The sequence below is a fragment of the Perognathus longimembris genome, chromosome 2 (assembly GCF_023159225.1).
Source record: "Perognathus longimembris pacificus isolate PPM17 chromosome 2, ASM2315922v1, whole genome shotgun sequence".
Classification (NCBI taxonomy): Eukaryota; Metazoa; Chordata; class Mammalia; order Rodentia; family Heteromyidae; genus Perognathus; species Perognathus longimembris.
Window position 1 is genome coordinate 22,372,713 of NC_063162.1, and position 17,621 is coordinate 22,390,333.

At 39.2% G+C, this 17,621-nt stretch overlaps 1 protein-coding gene across 3 annotated transcripts in view; it reads right to left on the reverse strand.

The window, feature by feature from the left end:
* Window positions 1-3,379: 3,379 nt before the first annotated feature.
* Slf2 (SMC5-SMC6 complex localization factor 2) overlaps window positions 3,380-17,621 on the reverse strand; it is a 65,099-nt gene continuing 50,857 nt past the window's right edge. For all 3 annotated transcript variants that reach the window (XM_048338442.1, XM_048338441.1, XM_048338440.1), the window contains exons 15-20: window positions 16,875-16,962; window positions 15,495-15,626; window positions 15,110-15,187; window positions 11,236-11,322; window positions 8,985-9,053; window positions 3,380-6,512 (exon numbers count right to left, since the gene is read on the reverse strand). In XM_048338442.1, the coding sequence (XP_048194399.1) occupies window positions 6,477-6,512; window positions 8,985-9,053; window positions 11,236-11,322; window positions 15,110-15,187; window positions 15,495-15,626; window positions 16,875-16,962 (490 nt within the window). In that variant the 3' untranslated portion in view covers window positions 3,380-6,476. The remainder of the gene's footprint in view (window positions 6,513-8,984; window positions 9,054-11,235; window positions 11,323-15,109; window positions 15,188-15,494; window positions 15,627-16,874; window positions 16,963-17,621) is intronic.

Genomic DNA, 17,621 nt, shown 5'->3' on the forward strand with positions numbered 1-17,621 from the left:
AGGACAGACCAAGCAAAAAATAATTGTGAAACTCTCATCCCAAATAATAAAGAACAGCTGGGTGGAAACATGAACAGAAAGATCCTAGTCCAAAAAGATCCTAGCAGAGCAAACGGGGTGGAAAGCTTGGCTCAAGCAGTAGAGTACCTGTCTAGCAAGCCCAAGGTCTAGGGGTCAAACTTGATAACAAAGGAACTAAAAATCTGCCTTACTGTCTAAATGAAACCTGAACTAAAGCTACTATGGCCCGGTCTGCTCATCCTCCCCCAAATTCATGTTATTGATGTGGGCTCGAGGACTAAAATAAATTCCACAGGAACGGACTGTTAATAAATTCCTAGTAGTTTGAACCAGATTATAGTGGTATTTTCCCAGGGACCCTGGGAAAGACACTTCATCCTTTTGTGTTCCCCAAAACTCCGTTTGGCACTTAATCCCATGTAAACTCGTAGTGTGTGACTACAGACTGCTAGACAGCAGGGCCCACATCACACTTCCACCCTCCTGTCAAACACATCTCCCAGCTCTCTGCCAGCAGGATATATGTGTGGGATGGGGTGGAGGTGGTGACTGGGAAAAATGCTTATTAAAAAGTACACACACTTTAGAGGGCCCAGCTTCATTTCTTTTATTGTACTCACATCCCATCGTGAGGGTCTAGTAGCTCCATTTTGTTGATAGGAAATTGAGGTCTAAGAGGTACCTTACCTTGGAATTCATTCTTGTGTTTAAAGAGGAGAGTCAAGATTGGGAAAGTCTGAGATGTTGAAAGCAGGTCAAACTACAGTGGAAATAGCTATAACTAGCAAAGGAAGAAATGTTCAAAATTGCACATAGACTTGTTTTAGAGGAGTATGAAGAAGAGAAAGGGCAAGTAAGAGTTTGAGGTGTTTGTTTTTGGTTGTGGGGCTTGAATTCAGGGCCTGGGCACTGTCCCTGAGCTCTTTTGCTCAAGGCTGGTGATCTACCACTTGAGTTACAGCACCTCTTCCTGTTTTTCTAGTGGTTATAGATGGTCTCACACTTTCTGGCCCCTACTGGCTTTGAACTGTGATCCTCAGATCTCAGCATCCTGAGTAGCTAGGATTACAGGCATGAACCGCCAGCATCCAGCTTAAGAGGTTGAGTTTTTAATCTACTTATTTTTTGTCCTAGTGAGAAACAGGAGGAAAAATTTGTTTCTTTTCAGGAAGAAAATCCTGAGAAGATGGATTGAATGTGAATTCAGTAAAAACTTTTAAGAAAGATGTATCTGTTGACCTTGTGGCAAGGTGGGTTTGGGTGTGTGTGTGTGTGTGTGTGTGTGTGTGTAACTAAGAGGTGTGGAGCAGGAAGACTGCCTCAGTACCTGATAGGAAGGTAACTCCAGAGGCCAGCAGGTGAAGAGGCCTGGCTCTCCACATTTTTTTTGGCCAGTTCTGGGGCTTGGACTCAGAGTCTGAGCACTGTCCCAGGCTTCTTTTTGCTTAAGGCTAGCACTCTACCACTTGAGCCACAGTGCCACTTGCAGTTTTCACTCACACACCAAAAGGGGTTCGGCTCCAGATTCTGTAGGTACTAATTGTAGTGGGGTTCCTAGGTGAGGAGGGTGGCAAGATTTTCTGAAACTTGAGCAGAGCTTCCCTGAAGTAAGAGAAATCTGGCCTAGTCATGATATCCTGCTCCTGTTCCTGCATGTCTGTTCTACCTCTGGTCTGCCCGGCTCTTTCCTTTAAGTGGCATGATCTTTATTTTGGCTACATACATAGCCGAGGTGCCTTTTCATTAGGGACTGTCACCAGTGCAACAATACTGTAGTCTCACTGTTGCACTGTGCCTCAGAAGCCTGTTTTGCCTGCTAAGTTTTCCTTCCAGCCTGTCGTCTTGGAATCAGACTCAGAGCTGGGTCTTCTGGTTTGCCCTCTCCTGACTCCAGCCTAGGGAATGGTTAGCAAGGAAAAGGGAATGTCAGGACATGTCCACAAGTGCTGGAAAAAACCACCACCCATCATCAGCCTTGGCATGCTTGGTTCTAAGTCAAAACGTATTTTTACCAGTGGAAATAGGGTTGGAAAGAGAAGCCTGTGAAGCTCCCAGAGTCAAAAGAAACAGAATATATATATATATATATATATATATATATATATATATATATATATGGCATGTGTGTGTGTGTATACTTTTGATTTGATGTCAGCATACCTTCAGTGCTTAAGATCAATTTGTCATCAGAGCCTCAAGGTTAGAGCTGAAATGATCAACTATCATTTATCGAGTTCCTGATAGATGCCTGGTGCTGTGTTGAACACTTTTCATACATGGCTCATTTATTCCTCACAATCCCTTAAGTGGGCATCATTATTATTCCTTCTAACAGATGAAACTAAAGCTCAGAGTTTATACAATTTACCAAAGATCAGAAGGCTAGTGTGGTGAATCTGGGAACTAAGGTTAGGCCTAAAGGCAAGAAGGCTATCCTCTTAAACTAGAAAAGGCTGTGCAGCCTGTTCCCCGTTAAGTACTTATGGCAATATCTGCTTCTACGGAGCAACAGTCACTCTCCATTACCCCTATCCCTCCAACTCATCAGAGAAAAATGATCATGGGTAATCTCAAAACTAGCCTGTCAGAAGGGAGAAAAAAGACATTGGTTCTTTATGTTGTCTGCCTCTCTACAGTTGGTATATCCAGAGACCTACGTGCCTGGCAGTCTGAAGGGGACGGGTCCTGTACTCCAGAACAAGGCATCTACTAGGTCAAGAGTTTTCTAGCCCTCTTTGTCCAAAACCTATTTCCATCTGTGTAGTGTCAGGTCAGATTCATGAGAGTCGTTTTGTGTTTTAGGTACCCAGTAACTTGTTCAATGACTAATGCAAAAGAAGCACAAATAAGATAGCTGAATTTCAGACTGTAAAGTATAAAAATTAACTGGTTTTATAAAAGTGAATTGTGTATAGTTGTAATTTTAGGTTTTCCAAAGACAGGAGACAGGGCTAGGAATGTGGCTTAATGGTACACTACTTGCCTAGTATTTCGTATGAAGCCCTGGGTTTGATTTCTCAGTAACACATAAACAGAAAAAGCCAGAAGTGGCACTGTAGAGCACTGGCCTTGAGCAGAGAGAAGCTTACGAACAGTTCCCAAGCCCTGAGTTCAAGCCTCTGGACTGGCAAAAAACAAACAAAAAAAAATCCCACTATAGTGGAGTGGTGGCTCAAAGTGCTAGAGCATTATCCTTGAGCAAAAGAGCTGAGGGACAGTGCCTAGGCTCCAAAACTGACCAAAAAAACAAACAAACAAACAAAAAGTAACCACTTCCCAACCCCATAGGAGATGGGAAACAGAACATTTAAATACTTAACCATGTCCACTCCCCAACAAAGGTTACCAAACACGTTTAAACCGAGAAAAAGCAGTTTTAATAACACGCACACATACATTCAGAGGACTTTAAACAAGATGTAGTATAAAATTTTAAAAGAAAAACCTAAAAGGAAATCTGCATTTACTACCTAAGAGCTGGTGGATTAACTGGTTGACAGGACTGCCTGGGGAAAATAAACGCACAATGACGTGCACCTACAATGCCGACGAGTAGGAAATCATCACCAAGACCACTAATGACTGTGTGCTTGCCTTCTGTTCCTACTTTTGCTTCCTTAGAGACAAACCAGCACAGCCATTCTAATTCTCCAACTCAGTTGCTTGTAGGTTCACTTCTTAAAATGCTTATTTATATTTAAAAGTTACTCTTGGTTTAAAGACTCCACACATTACTGGCCCGCCCCTACCAACTAGATCTGATTTGATAAAAACACAAATGCGCCAGAGCCTGGATGATAACACATCATTACCTATCTTTTACTGAGGAGATTTCTGTGAAGTCAAAAGCAAGCTACTACTTGCATTTCAAAAATAAAACAAAACGCCAACCTTCCAAAAGGTGACAAAAGGCACCACTGCCATCAGGAGATAGACAGAAAATGTACAAATGCTGTTACTTTACTGCTACATAGATGCACTGTGAATGGTGAGCCTCTTCACGTAACATGATATAGCAGAATTATATTTTCAGTAAGAAAAGCAGGTTAGAAAAGGCAAAGATACACACAAAAGCATAAACACAAGTACCTTAATTTTCTGCTTGCAATAAGGGTAATAAGTTTGACATACACATCCAGAAAATTAGACAAGGTGATTTTTTGGCACAGACATACTGCCAAACACACCACCACTCAGTGCAAGCTTTGTTCGCCAAGACCCCAAAGTGGCCTGACATTCTCTGTGCAATGAACATTTTCTCCCTTGCTTGTACCATCCCATTCACTGGGCAAAAACAGGGGAGACAAAGCATGGGGGCTCAAGAGGGAGAAGGGAAATACTTGATTTGGGAGGAAAACCATGGGCTTCTTGTGCTGAAAGAGAATCACATAATTTCTGTGAGAGTCCAATGGAAATACTGACTGGACCATGACCTGGAGACTGAAGACCTCTACCAGTGTCATAAACAGTGGCCTAAACTGACGCCTGGCCATTTACTTTAAAGGGACAGATGAAGTATTTTTCTCTAATGGAAAAATAATTTAAAACATTTTTTCCCTTATTGACTGCTAAATAAAAATGTATCAAAGTGGTTTTAAATCTGATGGATGGCTATCTGTTGCAACTGCAATATAAAAGGGTCACTTTAAAAAAAAACCTGAATAACCCACTTGTTCCCATCAATGTACACGATTAGAAAATATTTACACACTGTAATTACAAGCAATATAAGCAGTATTTTATACTTTGAGATTTTATACACTTTACACAATGCAAAATGAGAAAAATATGAACACTTATAAAATTACACACAAATAATGTATCTACAAAGTATTAAATTACAAAGTGAAAGCTCCCATTGCTGGGCAGACAGATGCCAGAGTTCAAGCTTTCTGTCAAATATAACTCTTTGTATCTATCTCTTTAACCATAAGTGGCATTTTGTAATAATACCCTTGAGAGGTAGTATCGAGATAATATTCTTACCAGTAAACTCAACACAGAATAAAACTTTTGTTGGTCTGACTCTTGGAGTCATTCGGCTTGGGTTCTTGCAAACTAAATTTATCTAATCTTACTTATAAAATCTCTAACTGCCCAATACTTGACATGAGCTCAAAAGTAAATGATAAATTTAAGATAAAATGGTTTTTACTCCTAAGCCTCTATTTAGAGGTAGAAAGTTAGTTTTCAAAAGTGATTTTCTTCCCTCTCAAACCAAAAACATCCATTCCCCTTCACTGTCTTCCCCTTCTAGAGCTGGAGACACGGACTGCTCTACAAAGAGCAAGTCACCCAATCGAGTATATTAAGAACAACAAAAATAGTTGGTATTCTCTTTCAGGAAACAAATCCTAAAAGGGACACTTGGTCAACAAGTTTTTTCCCCCCACAAGTCCATTACTACCAAAAGCTTCCAAAGGCCCCTGGGATAAGACTAATACGTGCACTTCTACTAACCCTCCACCATTTAAACCAGAGGATGGCTTTCCAGTGTTTCAAAGAATTTAGAGCAGCTGTGGTTTTCAAGTGCAACAACTTCAAGATACAAGTGTACACACACACACACACACACACACACACTCACACACACACAGTGTCCCAAAGAATAAACACTACCTAGACCTTTGCTGAAATGATATACCCATGGAAAAAAATGTTTTGGGAAATAGTTCCAGAACTTCAGCTTTTTACAATAGAGACTTCTGTTATGTAGTTACCAAGGGGAAGAATTCTAAGATTTAGCCAAGATTCTATGACTTAACTAGTATCTAAGAAAATATATGCATTTAAAACAAACTCCAAACAAACTACTTATGAATGTTTTGGCATTTTGAAAACAGAGCCAATACTTTACAGCTTAACTTCTTCAAGGGAATTTGACAATATACCAAACTTTTGTTTCTTAACTGTTTAAATGTTTTCTAAAAACCTAATAGATTTATAAGCTTGAATAGTGAGGGGAAATACAGGAGTTATAGAAGAGGCTATGATTTCAATTACTGAACTCTGTTCTAAGCTTTCCCTTTGTTTCCTAAAATAACCAAGAGTAAAAACTAAACAGGAACTTTGTCTTGTTTCTATGTTCAACACAAGTTGGTATAAACTCTTTCCTTCCTTAGTTCTTGTGATTATCCAAGTGCCACAAATACTACCTAAAAAAAGATAACTGGCTTATAATTTAACAAGAGTTAATAAAGGCAGGTTAAATATGTATCTACTAGCTGCTTCTATCCCACCTTTCCTTTTATATGATTTGGCTTTTTTTATATTTCATATCTGCTTCAATAATGACCATTTCTTCATTATCAGCTTTATACTAGACATTCAAGTGGAACATTTGTTGTGCATTTTCATATCAATCCATTGGATTCCATACTAATTTTTTCTATTTCTCTTGGGAAGGCTCTTAATGAACTTCTCTTGGTTCATATTTTTGCTGCTCTTAACTCCTGTTAAGAATCTGGTACCCAGAAGTCATGAAGCTGCCCCTAGAAAAGTGAAAAAGAATATCATGTAAACCGAGGGTACTTTCTTACAACCACTCACAAAGAGACACATTTAAGGAGATTAATTAATATATAAGGCTGGTTAATGCAGTTGTACTACTACATTCTTTCGTTTTTATGCCAAACTGGCACAGAAGGCCAGCTTAAAAAGTCTACTGAGGCTAGAAATTAAAACAATAAAAAGGCACAAGCTTGAAATTTCTCAAACACTATTCTAAGACTTCTCATGAATCTCATGAAAAGTGCAATAATCACAAAGAATAAAAATGTCATAAAAATGAGATTGAGATTGCTTTTACTAGTGAATATTCAGTGTTTCTTTTATTTGGATCTGAAATGTAAGCCATTTCTAGGCTCTGGTTATTCAAGAGTTACACCTTTGAACCAGTAGCATTGGCATCGGCTTGAGAAGAAACTGTTAAAAATGGAAAGTATCTCAGGTCCTATTCTAGACCCAACAAATTAGAATCTCTATTTCAGCAAGATCCTAGTTGATTCTTATGCATACTGAAGTTTGAGAATTATCACTTAAGATAATTCTGCATCAGATAGTTTGAGGGCAAACTGACCAGCAAGTATTTAAAAAAAAAAAATGGCCCTCTTGGCCAAAGACTCCTTAGATATAACACCAAAAGCATAACTGACAAAAGGAAAAAGAAATAAACTGACTCCATCATAAACAATAATAATTTTAAAAAGGGCAAAGGGTAAGTATTTCTCTAAAGAAGCTAAAAAGGAGTCTTTAACTGGGCCCCGCTGGCTTGAAATACTAGCTACTCAAGAGACTGAGATCTGAGGATTGTGGTTGGTAGTCCTGGCGGGATGTGAGACTCTTATCTCCAGTTAACCAAAAAGAAAAAAAAAAGCCAGAAGTAGAGCCGTGGCACAAGTAGTAGAGCACTAACCTTGAGTGAAAAAGCTAAGGGACAGCACCCAGGCCCTGATTCAAGCCCCAGTACTAGCACAAAAAAAGGGGAGCAAATGAACAAACAAAAGAAGAAATAAAGAATAAAGGAGTCTATAACTCCTATTTCCTACACAGGTAAACAGGAAATGTTTCTCTCCTCCATTTATCCCTAATTTAATCCTGTTATACTAAAATCCTTGCTAAAACTTAAAGAAGCTAAAACAAATGGCTAGTAAGCACAATAAATGATGCTCAGTATCATGGGAGACTTCTGTGGTCCCAGGAACTTAGTACTGTCTCAGATGAAGGAGGAGGAAGAAGAAAATGGGGAAGGTAAAGGAAGGGGACAGGGAGAAAGAGACAAGAAAAAGAAGGAAAGAGAAAAGTATTAACATCGAATGAAATGTTTTTTTTTTTCTACTGAAAAAAATGTTTAGTGTCATTAAATATGTTAATTAAACCATAAGGAGATTTTTTTTTACCTCCCCCCTACTATGGCTTTAGTCAAAAAAGGTAACAATCCAGGTGGGCGTCAGTGGCTCACATCTGTATTCCTACCTACTCAGGAGACTGAGAACTGAGGATCGTTGTTCAAAGCCAGCCTGGGTAGGAAAGTCTGTGAGATTCTTATCTCCATCAACTACTCAGAAAAAGGCAGAAGTGGTGCTATGGCTCAAGAGTTTGAGCACAAAGAGGCTCAGGGACAGTGCTCAGAGCCGAGTTCAAGCCCCAGGAGAATGCAAAGAAGTCTGGCTCCTTAAAGATCCTGGTGAGAATGTAACATGTGCCACATCTAGGTGCCAATTCTATGGAAAACAGTTTGTCAGTGCCTTTAAATACTGAATATAGAATTATTACCAGATGATGCTACACTTTTACTCCCAGAATATACTCTATTTCATTTGGAAACATATATTCAAGCAGAAACTTATATACATGGGAGCATTCATAATTCACAGTAGAAAGTGGAATGTCTATCTAATAAGTGGACAAATTAAAAGGTGGCATTCCACATAAGGGGATATTGTTCAGCTGTGGAAATGATATGACTCGCTTATGTTAGATGAAAGATGCTTGTCACAAACAACGTATATATACGAAGTATAGGAAGTACCTATAACAGGCAAATCTATTCTAAGTAGATTAGGGTTTGCCCAGGACATAATGAGAGGGTAGGTGGAGAATGAGGGGGGATGGGGACATGGATCGAGAAAGACTGTGGTGATGGTAACAACTGTGAATATACTAAAAACCATCATCTACTTTAGATAAGTGAAATGCATGTATAATGCATGTGTATTTTATTTTAAAAGAATTGTTAAACATATTCATGAAATAACCTCTATATGATGCTATGTAACATTTCAATAAGCATAATTACCTCTGAAAGTAAATTAATGAATAGAAAGCAAAAACGAGAAATACACACAAATCACAGATAATATTGGGATTTCAATTAAAGCAGTATACTCTGTTACACTTTTGTTTCAAACTGTATGAAGAGCACTAATTAGTAAAAATCTTAATAAACTTTAGTAAAATGAAACCTGAGTAGGCCGACAGGTCTGGATTATTTCCTGCCATTTTCCATGTATCCTGGCGACCAAGTCTTTCACCTAAAAAATACCAAGAGGAAAAGAGATCAGATCAAAGCATTCATTCATACAATCAACTTAAAACCTGATACATAAAGAGGCACAGGGACAGCACCCATGCCCTGGATTCAAGCCCCACAACCACAACAAAACAAAAACTTGATACAAAAAATCTCATAGTGCTAACATAGTACTCAACAACTGAATTCAATTTCTCTCAAGAAAAAAATAAGCCACTCAAATTTTTGTACAGACTGTCAAATTACAGAAAGTAGTGAAACTTCCCTTATCGTAATCTGCTTAGATCTCAACTTTCCTAATTAGTTATTAAAGATCATCCAGAAAACCATAATCTCTACTTTCCAAAGGGTTTACCCTTTTTTCTGTTCGTCGTGGGGCTTGAACTCTGGGCCTGGGCACTGTCCCTGAGCTCTTCAGCTGAGGGCTAGGTCTCTACCACTTGAGCTACAACTCATTTCCGGTTTGCTGGTGGTTAATTGGACTTAATAAGAGTTTCACAGACTTTCCTGCCCCAGCTGGCTTTGAACCACAATCTTCAGCAGCTTCCTGAGTAGCCAGGATAACAGATGTGAGCCACTGGCACCTGGTGGGTTTACCTTTTATATTTACTAGATTTTAAACACCTAGATAGCAAAGTTGAAGGGTGGATTATTATAAGGCCCAAAGCTTTGGCTGCTTCCTGCCTTACCACAGCTTGTCTTTAAAAAGGCTTAAGATACTTGGGCACAGTGGCTTATGACTGTAATTCCAGCTTCTCAGGAAGTCTAAGACTTGGAGAATAGAAGTTCACAGTCAGCCTGGGCAGAAAAATCCAAAAGATGTGATCACCAACCAACCAGCAAAAAGCCAGGCTAAAGTGGGTACTGGTGGCGCAAACCTGTAATCCTAGCTACTCAGGAAGATGAGATCTGAGGGTTGAAGTTCAAAGCCTGCCTGGCAAGAAAGCCCGTGAGACTCAACTACCAAAAACCTAGAAGTGGAGCTCTGGCTCAAAGTGGTAGAGTGCCAGCCTTGAACAAAAGGGCTCAGCTACAGTACTCAGGCCCTGAGTTCAAGACCCACCACTGATTTAAAAAAAAAAAATAGCCACACTTGAGGGCTCAAGTGGTAGAGTGCCAGCCAGGAGGAAGAAAGCCAAGTAAGAATACAAATTCTTGGTACTGGCAAAAAAACAAGAAAAAAAAACCCTCAAAGGTTCAAGATAATGTTTTCATTTCTTTCTACATTATCAGAAGGTGAAAAATTCACTTGATTAGGCTTTTTTGTGTGTTTGCAAAGTTCTACAAATACCATTTACCTTATGTTTAGAGGCTTAACATGTTTGCTTTTTTGCCAGTCCTGGGGCTTGGACTCAGGGCCTGCACACTACACTGTCCCTGGCTTTTTTTTGTTCAAGGGTAGCACTCTACCACTTGAGCCACAGCTCTACTTCTGGCTTTTTCTGTTTATGTGGTGCTGAGGAATTGAACCTGGGGCTTTGTGCATGCTAAGGCAAGCACTCTGCCACTAAGCCACACATTCCCAGCCCCGCTTAACATGGTTTTGCAAAACTCAAACTTTACCAGAAAAACAAAATTCTACCATGCTAGGTAATTTTTTGTTGTTGTTGTTTAGGTAAGGCTTGATTCAAGAATGTTTCTGCTTGGGCTAAATCTTAGATCCAGCTTCCATCCTCAGATCTTAGCCTCCTAAGTAGCTAGGCATGAGCCACGGGCATCTGGCTTAACCATTTTTGTTTTACTTACTTTTCAGGGAGGCTCTTATGTTTTTGCCCGGACTGGCCTGAACTAAGATTCTCCTTACACCTCCCCCAACAGTTGGGATAATAGATATAGGCCTCCATGCCAAGTGTTGAAACAGGGTCTCAATAACATTTGCTAGGCTGGTCTTGCACCACAATCATCCCAACCACAGATATCTAAGAGGCTGAGACTGGGGCTGGGAATATGGCCTAGTGGCAAGAGTAAAAGCTTGCCTTGTATACATGAAGCCCTAGGTTTGATTCCTTAGCACCACATATACAGAAAACGGCCAGAAGTGATGCTATGGCTCCAGTGGCAGAGTGCTAGCCTTAAGCAAAAAGAAGCCAGGGACAGTGCTCAGGCTCTGAGTCCAAGCCCCAGGACAGGCATGCATGCATGCATAAATAAATTAAAAAAACAAAAATTATGTAAAAACTTACCTTAGTTCTGTAAAAAAGTCTTGCATCTTCCCTAATATCACACTTAACATGCTTTTCCAAAGCCCCACAGAGTACAACAAAGTGTTTCTATGCAAAACAAAATGAATTGCAAATTAAGAGAACAGAGTTAAAACAAATAAACCATTAAAAAAAATCTGCCATTCTCTAGTTAGCAATTTCTAATGTTAATCCAAAATTATAGCTGTCCTATTAGTAGTAATTTCCATGACAACAGAAAGCTTATGGTTTGTCAGGTAATTTTAAAAAATATGCACAAGAGCTGAGCATGGTGGCCCATGCCTATAGTCCAGAAGTTTGAAATCATACTGACCAGACATAGAGACCCTTCTTCATAAATAACAGAAATATCACAAACCCTACAAAACTAAGGACATATAGAATGGTGGTGGATGTAGCTAGGCAGTAGAGCACTGAATTAGCATGTAAGGGGTCCTGGTTTCAATTTCTATGCTTGTTTTTCACAGCACCATAAAACACAAAAATGAAAAAATTGGGGCTGGGAATATGGCCTAGTGGTAAAGTGCTTGACTCGTATACATGAAACCCTGGGTTCGATTCCCCAGCACCACATATATAGAAAATGGCCAGAAGTGGCGCTGTGGCTCAAGTGGCAGAGTGCTAGCCTTGAGCAAAAAGAAGCCAGGGACAGTGCTCAGGCCTCAGTTCAAGCCTAGGACTGGCAAAAAAAACAAAACCAAACAAAAATTAAAAAATTGCTTTCCTGTGCATTAAGTCACATTAATGAAAATTAGTATACCAGAACTCAAACTGGGTTATGCAGTACTCAGAAATTTAAAGAGTCCTTCCTTAAACATATTTTCTAGGGCTGGGAATGTGGCTTGGTGATAGAGTGCTTGTCTAGCATGCACCAAGTATGAAAACAGCTTAATTTAAAAATGATTTATTTTATGGTTTGTAATTACATCCTTTTATGATGATGTTGGTGGCAGTATTAAGGATTAAACTCAGGGCCTCAAGCTTGCTAGGCAGGTGCTCTTTACCACTTGATCAACACTCCCAAGTCCTTTTGTTTTGTGTTTCTCACTAAGTTTGATGGGGCTGGACTTCAATTCTCCATCTACCAACTCCTAGGTAGCTTGTATCATAGGTATGTACGGATTAACACCTGTTTTAGAGAAGGTTTAACTAACTTTTGCCTAGGCTAATTTTTTTTTCAGGGGGGGGTCAGTTGTGGGGCTTGAATTCAGTGTCTGGATGCTGTCCCTGAGCCTCTTTATGCTCAAGGCTAGCACTCTACCACTTGGGCCACAGCTGCCACTTTTGGTTTTATCCTCAGATCTCAGCCTCCTGAGTAGCTAGGATTACAGGTGTGAGCCACCACCACCTGACAGCCTAGGTTAATTTAATTTTTAACTGTGACCTCTTGTTTCTACATCCGAAGTAGCTGGAATTAAAGGCACATGCCACTACATCCCACTCCTCCCACCCTACTTCCAACCCTGGTCCTGGGGCTTGAATTCAGGACCTGGGCACTGTCCCTGAGCCTTTTTGTTCAAGGCTAGGGCTCTTCCACTTGAACCACAGCTCCACTTCCAGCTTTTTGGTGGTTAATTGTAGATCAAAGTTTCATAGACTTCCCTGCACAGGCGGGCTTCTACCTGCAATCCTCAATCCTCAGCATCCTGAATAACTAGGATTACAAGTGTGAGCCACTGGTACCTGGTCACTTTTGTTTTTGATATCTGATATGGTTATGTTGTTTTGGTTGGACTTTAATCCCTGGACTATATAGCAATCCTTTAGCAACAGTCTCCTAAGTATCTGGAACAACAAGCATGCTGCTGTATCCAATCTAGGCTTTACTAATAAAGAATCATAATCACTTAATTAAAACATTAAGCACTTTAAGTTTTGGAAGTGTAGTCCAAAGTCTTATAGTTTGGTGAATGTAAATGGACGTTTTCTGGGAGAGAAGTATAATAATCACTATGTTTTAACTAACTGAAAATTGAAATATCTACAACCTAGGTATTCTAAGAGTTTGACCTAGACATTCTAAGAATTTGTCCTACAGATATGCTTACACAAACAGGCAAAAGATGAAAGAATGTTAGTAAATACAAAAAATGTAATTTTCATTAATAAGAGTTCTGAAATACTACAGTTACATGACAGAAGTGCTAATACCTTAAGGTGAAATGAACGTAAGTCACAAATAATAAAGATAGTAGTGAAGCATGGTGGTGCATGCCTGCAATCCTATTTGGGAAGTAGAAACAAGAGGACTGGGAGCCTAAACCAAGTACAGTGAGATACTATCTCAGAAAACCAACAAACGAACAGGCTGGAGGCACAGCTCGAGATAGAGTGCTTAGCATGCTCAAGACTGTTGGTTCAATCCCCAGTGCCAAATACCTTAACTCCATTTTTGTTAAAATATTTATGCCAGGGCTGGGGATATGGCCTAGTGGCAAAGAGTGCTTGTCTCCTATACATGAGGCCCTGGGTTCAATTCCTCAGCACCATATATAAAGAAAATGGCCAGAAGTGGCGCTGTGGCTCAAGTGGCAGAGTGGTAGCCTTGAGCAAAAAGAAGACAGGGACAGTGCTCAGGCCCTGAGTCCAAGCCCCAGGACTGGCAAAAAAAAAAAAAATTTATGCCAGGCTGGGAATGTGACTTCCTGGTAGAGTTTTTGCCTAGCATGCATGAAGCCCTGGGTTCAATTCCTCAGTACCACATACACAGAAAAATCCAGAGGTGGTGCTGTGGCTTGTGTGGTAGAATGATAGCCTTGAGCAAAAGAAATTCAGGGAGAATGACCAGGCCCTGGGTTGAAGCCCCAGGACTAGCAAAAAAAAAAAAAAAAAAAAAAAAAAAGTTATGCTAGTGTGTGCATAAACTATGGAAAAATTTAGAGAAGGGTTCTGAACTGTACAAGTCTTTCACTTCTTATGCTATGAGTATATAAAAGTAACTGTGTTTTTTTGTTTATTTTTTTTAACAAGGTGTAGTAAGTAGCTCAAGATTATAATTCTAGCTACTTAGAAGAAGACAGCTCAAGGGACTGTGGTTTTTGAGGCCAGCTGGGTGAGATTCCATCCCAACCAATGGCTGAAGGCAAAGGTATGCAGCCCCAGCTGAGGGCATTAAAAAGGAGGATGGTGGTACAGATTGGTCCAGGAATAAACTGAGACCCTATTCTCAAAAATAACCAGTGCAACAAGGGTTGACCAATGGCTTATGTGATAAGAACACCTGCCTAGCAAGCATGAGGCCTTACGATCTTAGAAGTGCAGAAACAAAAAACAAAGCCAGGTACCAGTGGCTCACATCTGGTAACCTAACACTCAGGAGGCTGATATTTGAGAATTGTGGTTTGAAGCCAGCTTGGGTAGACAAATCCATGAGGCTCTCATCTTCAATTAACCAGTAAAAAAAAAAAAAAAAAAAAAAAAGCAAGCAGGATGTGGAGGTGTGGTAAAGTACTAGCCTAGAGCAAAAAGCCAAGTGAGAATTCAAGGTGCTCAGTTCAAGCTCCAGTATCAATCAGCACATGTACACAAAAATAAACCCTTTTGAAATTTTTCTTTACAGCTGGCATGGTAGTGCTTGCATGTAAATCTAGAGTCTAGGAGGCTGGGACAAGGGGATTGAGAGTTTAAGGCTAGCTTTGGCTACAGAACTGAGGCACTGTTTCAACCTAAAACATTAAAAAACAAAACAAAAACAAGAAGAAATCACTTACAAATGTTTACTGTTACATTCCTCTTTCTAGTGTATATTGGAATTTCTATAGCAAAATCAGCTAATTTTATAGTTTTTTTCCTAAAACTTGTCCATCCATTCCATTTGTAACACCTATTTAAAATAGCATTACTGAACAATACCTACCCGTTGTCCAGAAGAAAAAGAATGAGAACAACTAACTTCACCAACTAAATGAAGAAGAACGTAGGTCAGGTAATATGCCTATTGAAGAAATGAGTAAAATTAATATTCATTATTTAGCTAGTATAGATATCATCTCAATTTATCTACTAGAAAGTTGCCCAGGAAAGACAAAGAACTGAGCAGGCAGGAAAGGAAAAGCAACACATTTAAACCAGACTTTAATTTTCACAACTGTCCTAATACAGGACAACAAAAATCACTTTCGGTCCTCAATTATCAACAACCATCCTTTTTTTAACCTGAATTCTGAATTGTTAAATTTACTGAAGAAATTTCATGATGGCAATAACTAATATTTACTCCTTTGAGATCTAGACCTGAATACCTGCTTTTCAAGTTCTAGATGAAGACTGTCATCAATAACGCCATTTGGTTGTTCAGCCCTTTTCTTCAAGACCATTTTCTTTAACAGATCAGAAGGCTTCATTTGAACAAGATAGCGATGTAGGACTGATATCTACCAAAGAAAAAGGAGACAATGAACAATACAGCTGCTTTTTTTCTTTTCTTTTGTAAGTCTTGGTGGTAGAGCACTAGCCTTGAGCAAAAGAAGCTCAGCAACAGTGCCAGGCCCTGAGTTCTAGCTCTAGTACTGGTACAAGGAAGGAAGGAAGGAAGGAAGGAAGGAAGGAGGGAGGGAGGGAGCGAGGGAGGGAGGGCAGAGAACAATTAAAAAGGAAATTGCATGAAGTCCTATCCTCATCTCTTAAAGGCAATGAATATCACTGAAAGGATTGAGAGCCATGTTACTTCAGTGGTTCATATCTCCAGAATCAAATAGACTTCAACTTGGAATAAAAAAATCAGCTGTCCCATCAATCTCTCTGTCCTGCAGCATCTTATACTTACTTCTATTATTGTTCTTACCATAGTAGTTAACCCTCAGTGGTGATTTTATTTTGTTATAATTACTAGATTATGCAATGGTAGATCTCTAATCTTTTAATTTATTTCTAGGATGTGGTAATAGGAAATCTTGTACTCAACTGCAACTCAAACAAGAAAAACACAGGCACATAGGTTAGGTTCTATGTTGAATTGAACTAGACCTTTGAATCCTATCAACATCTCTGAGTAGTTTTCATAGCATATTGTTTATAGTGCTATATATAGTTGATATATTCACACTGAATAAGTACTGGAGGGAAATCACATTTAAGTTCTAATATTAAAAAAAGGTACAAGACAGTTAATAAACTAATAGCTCTGAAATTTCTAATGTGATATTGCTAAAATGAACAAATTCGATAATCTCATTCAATATAATAGCATGTGGTTTTTCCAAGAGTTTATTTATTCATTAATTTGTCTGACTGTCCACAACCATCTTACATTTATTGTAAAAGGATTACCATCTTCATTTCACAGATGAAGAAACTAGATCTGGTCAAGTACCGTGGAAAAGATGAGAAGCTAATATAGGTAGACAAATCCAAGAGACTATTATCTGCAATTACCTAATGAAAAGCCAGAAGTAGAAGTATGGTCCAAGTGGTATAGCACCAGGTGTAAGTAAAAAAAAAAAAAAAAAAACCAAAAGCATGAGGCTGAGTTCAAGCCCCAGTACTAACACACATACACACACACCACAATTACATAAACAGTACCATGGTTGAAAGCTGAGATCTAACTGCAGAACTTTTGATTAGGATTTATCCATTTTCCCTACCTCTCCCATTTGTTAAAACTAAAAGTGTATCCATACCTGCAGATTATTGGCATTAGGGACATCTTCAGGTTTCTCCTCCAAAAGCTTTGAAATAATCACTAGACTTAGGCATTGTCTCAGTTGCCTGGAATTATAATTTAAAAGTATTTAGAACTCATTTTAATCAATACTGCTTGAAAAGTAAATAAACAAGCCAAAAGTTCTTTTACTTCTAGTTTGAAAAGCAGTCAATGTTTCAAAAAACAGTATCTCTATGGAGCTGGGAATGTGGTTTAGTGGTGGTGTGTCTAGCATGCATGAAGTTCTGGGTTTGATTCCTCAGTACCTGAGCAAAAGAGGATCAGGGACAGTGCCTAGGCCCTGGGCTCAAGCCCCAGGACTGGCAAAAAAAAAAAAAAAAAGAAAAAGAAAGAAAGAAAATAAATTTGTACGTAATGTCAGAATTGCCTAAAGCTAGGTAAATCAGCAAGATAAAAAAAAAAGGGGTGGGGCTGGGAATATGCCCTAGTGGTAGAGTGCTTGCCTCGAATACATGGCTTCAATTCCTCAGCACCACATATATAGAAAAAGCCAGAAGTGGCGCTGGGGCTCAAGTGGTAGAGTGCTAGCATGAGCAAAAAGAAGCCAGGGACAGTTTTAGGTCCTGAGTCCAAGCCCCAGGACTGGCAAAAAAGAAAAAAAAAAGTGGGAGTTCTTGCTATTTTATTGCTGAAATGAGTAAGTTCTTTTATGGTATGTATCATCTATATTACCATCATGTGAACTCCAAAGTCAAGTGCCAAG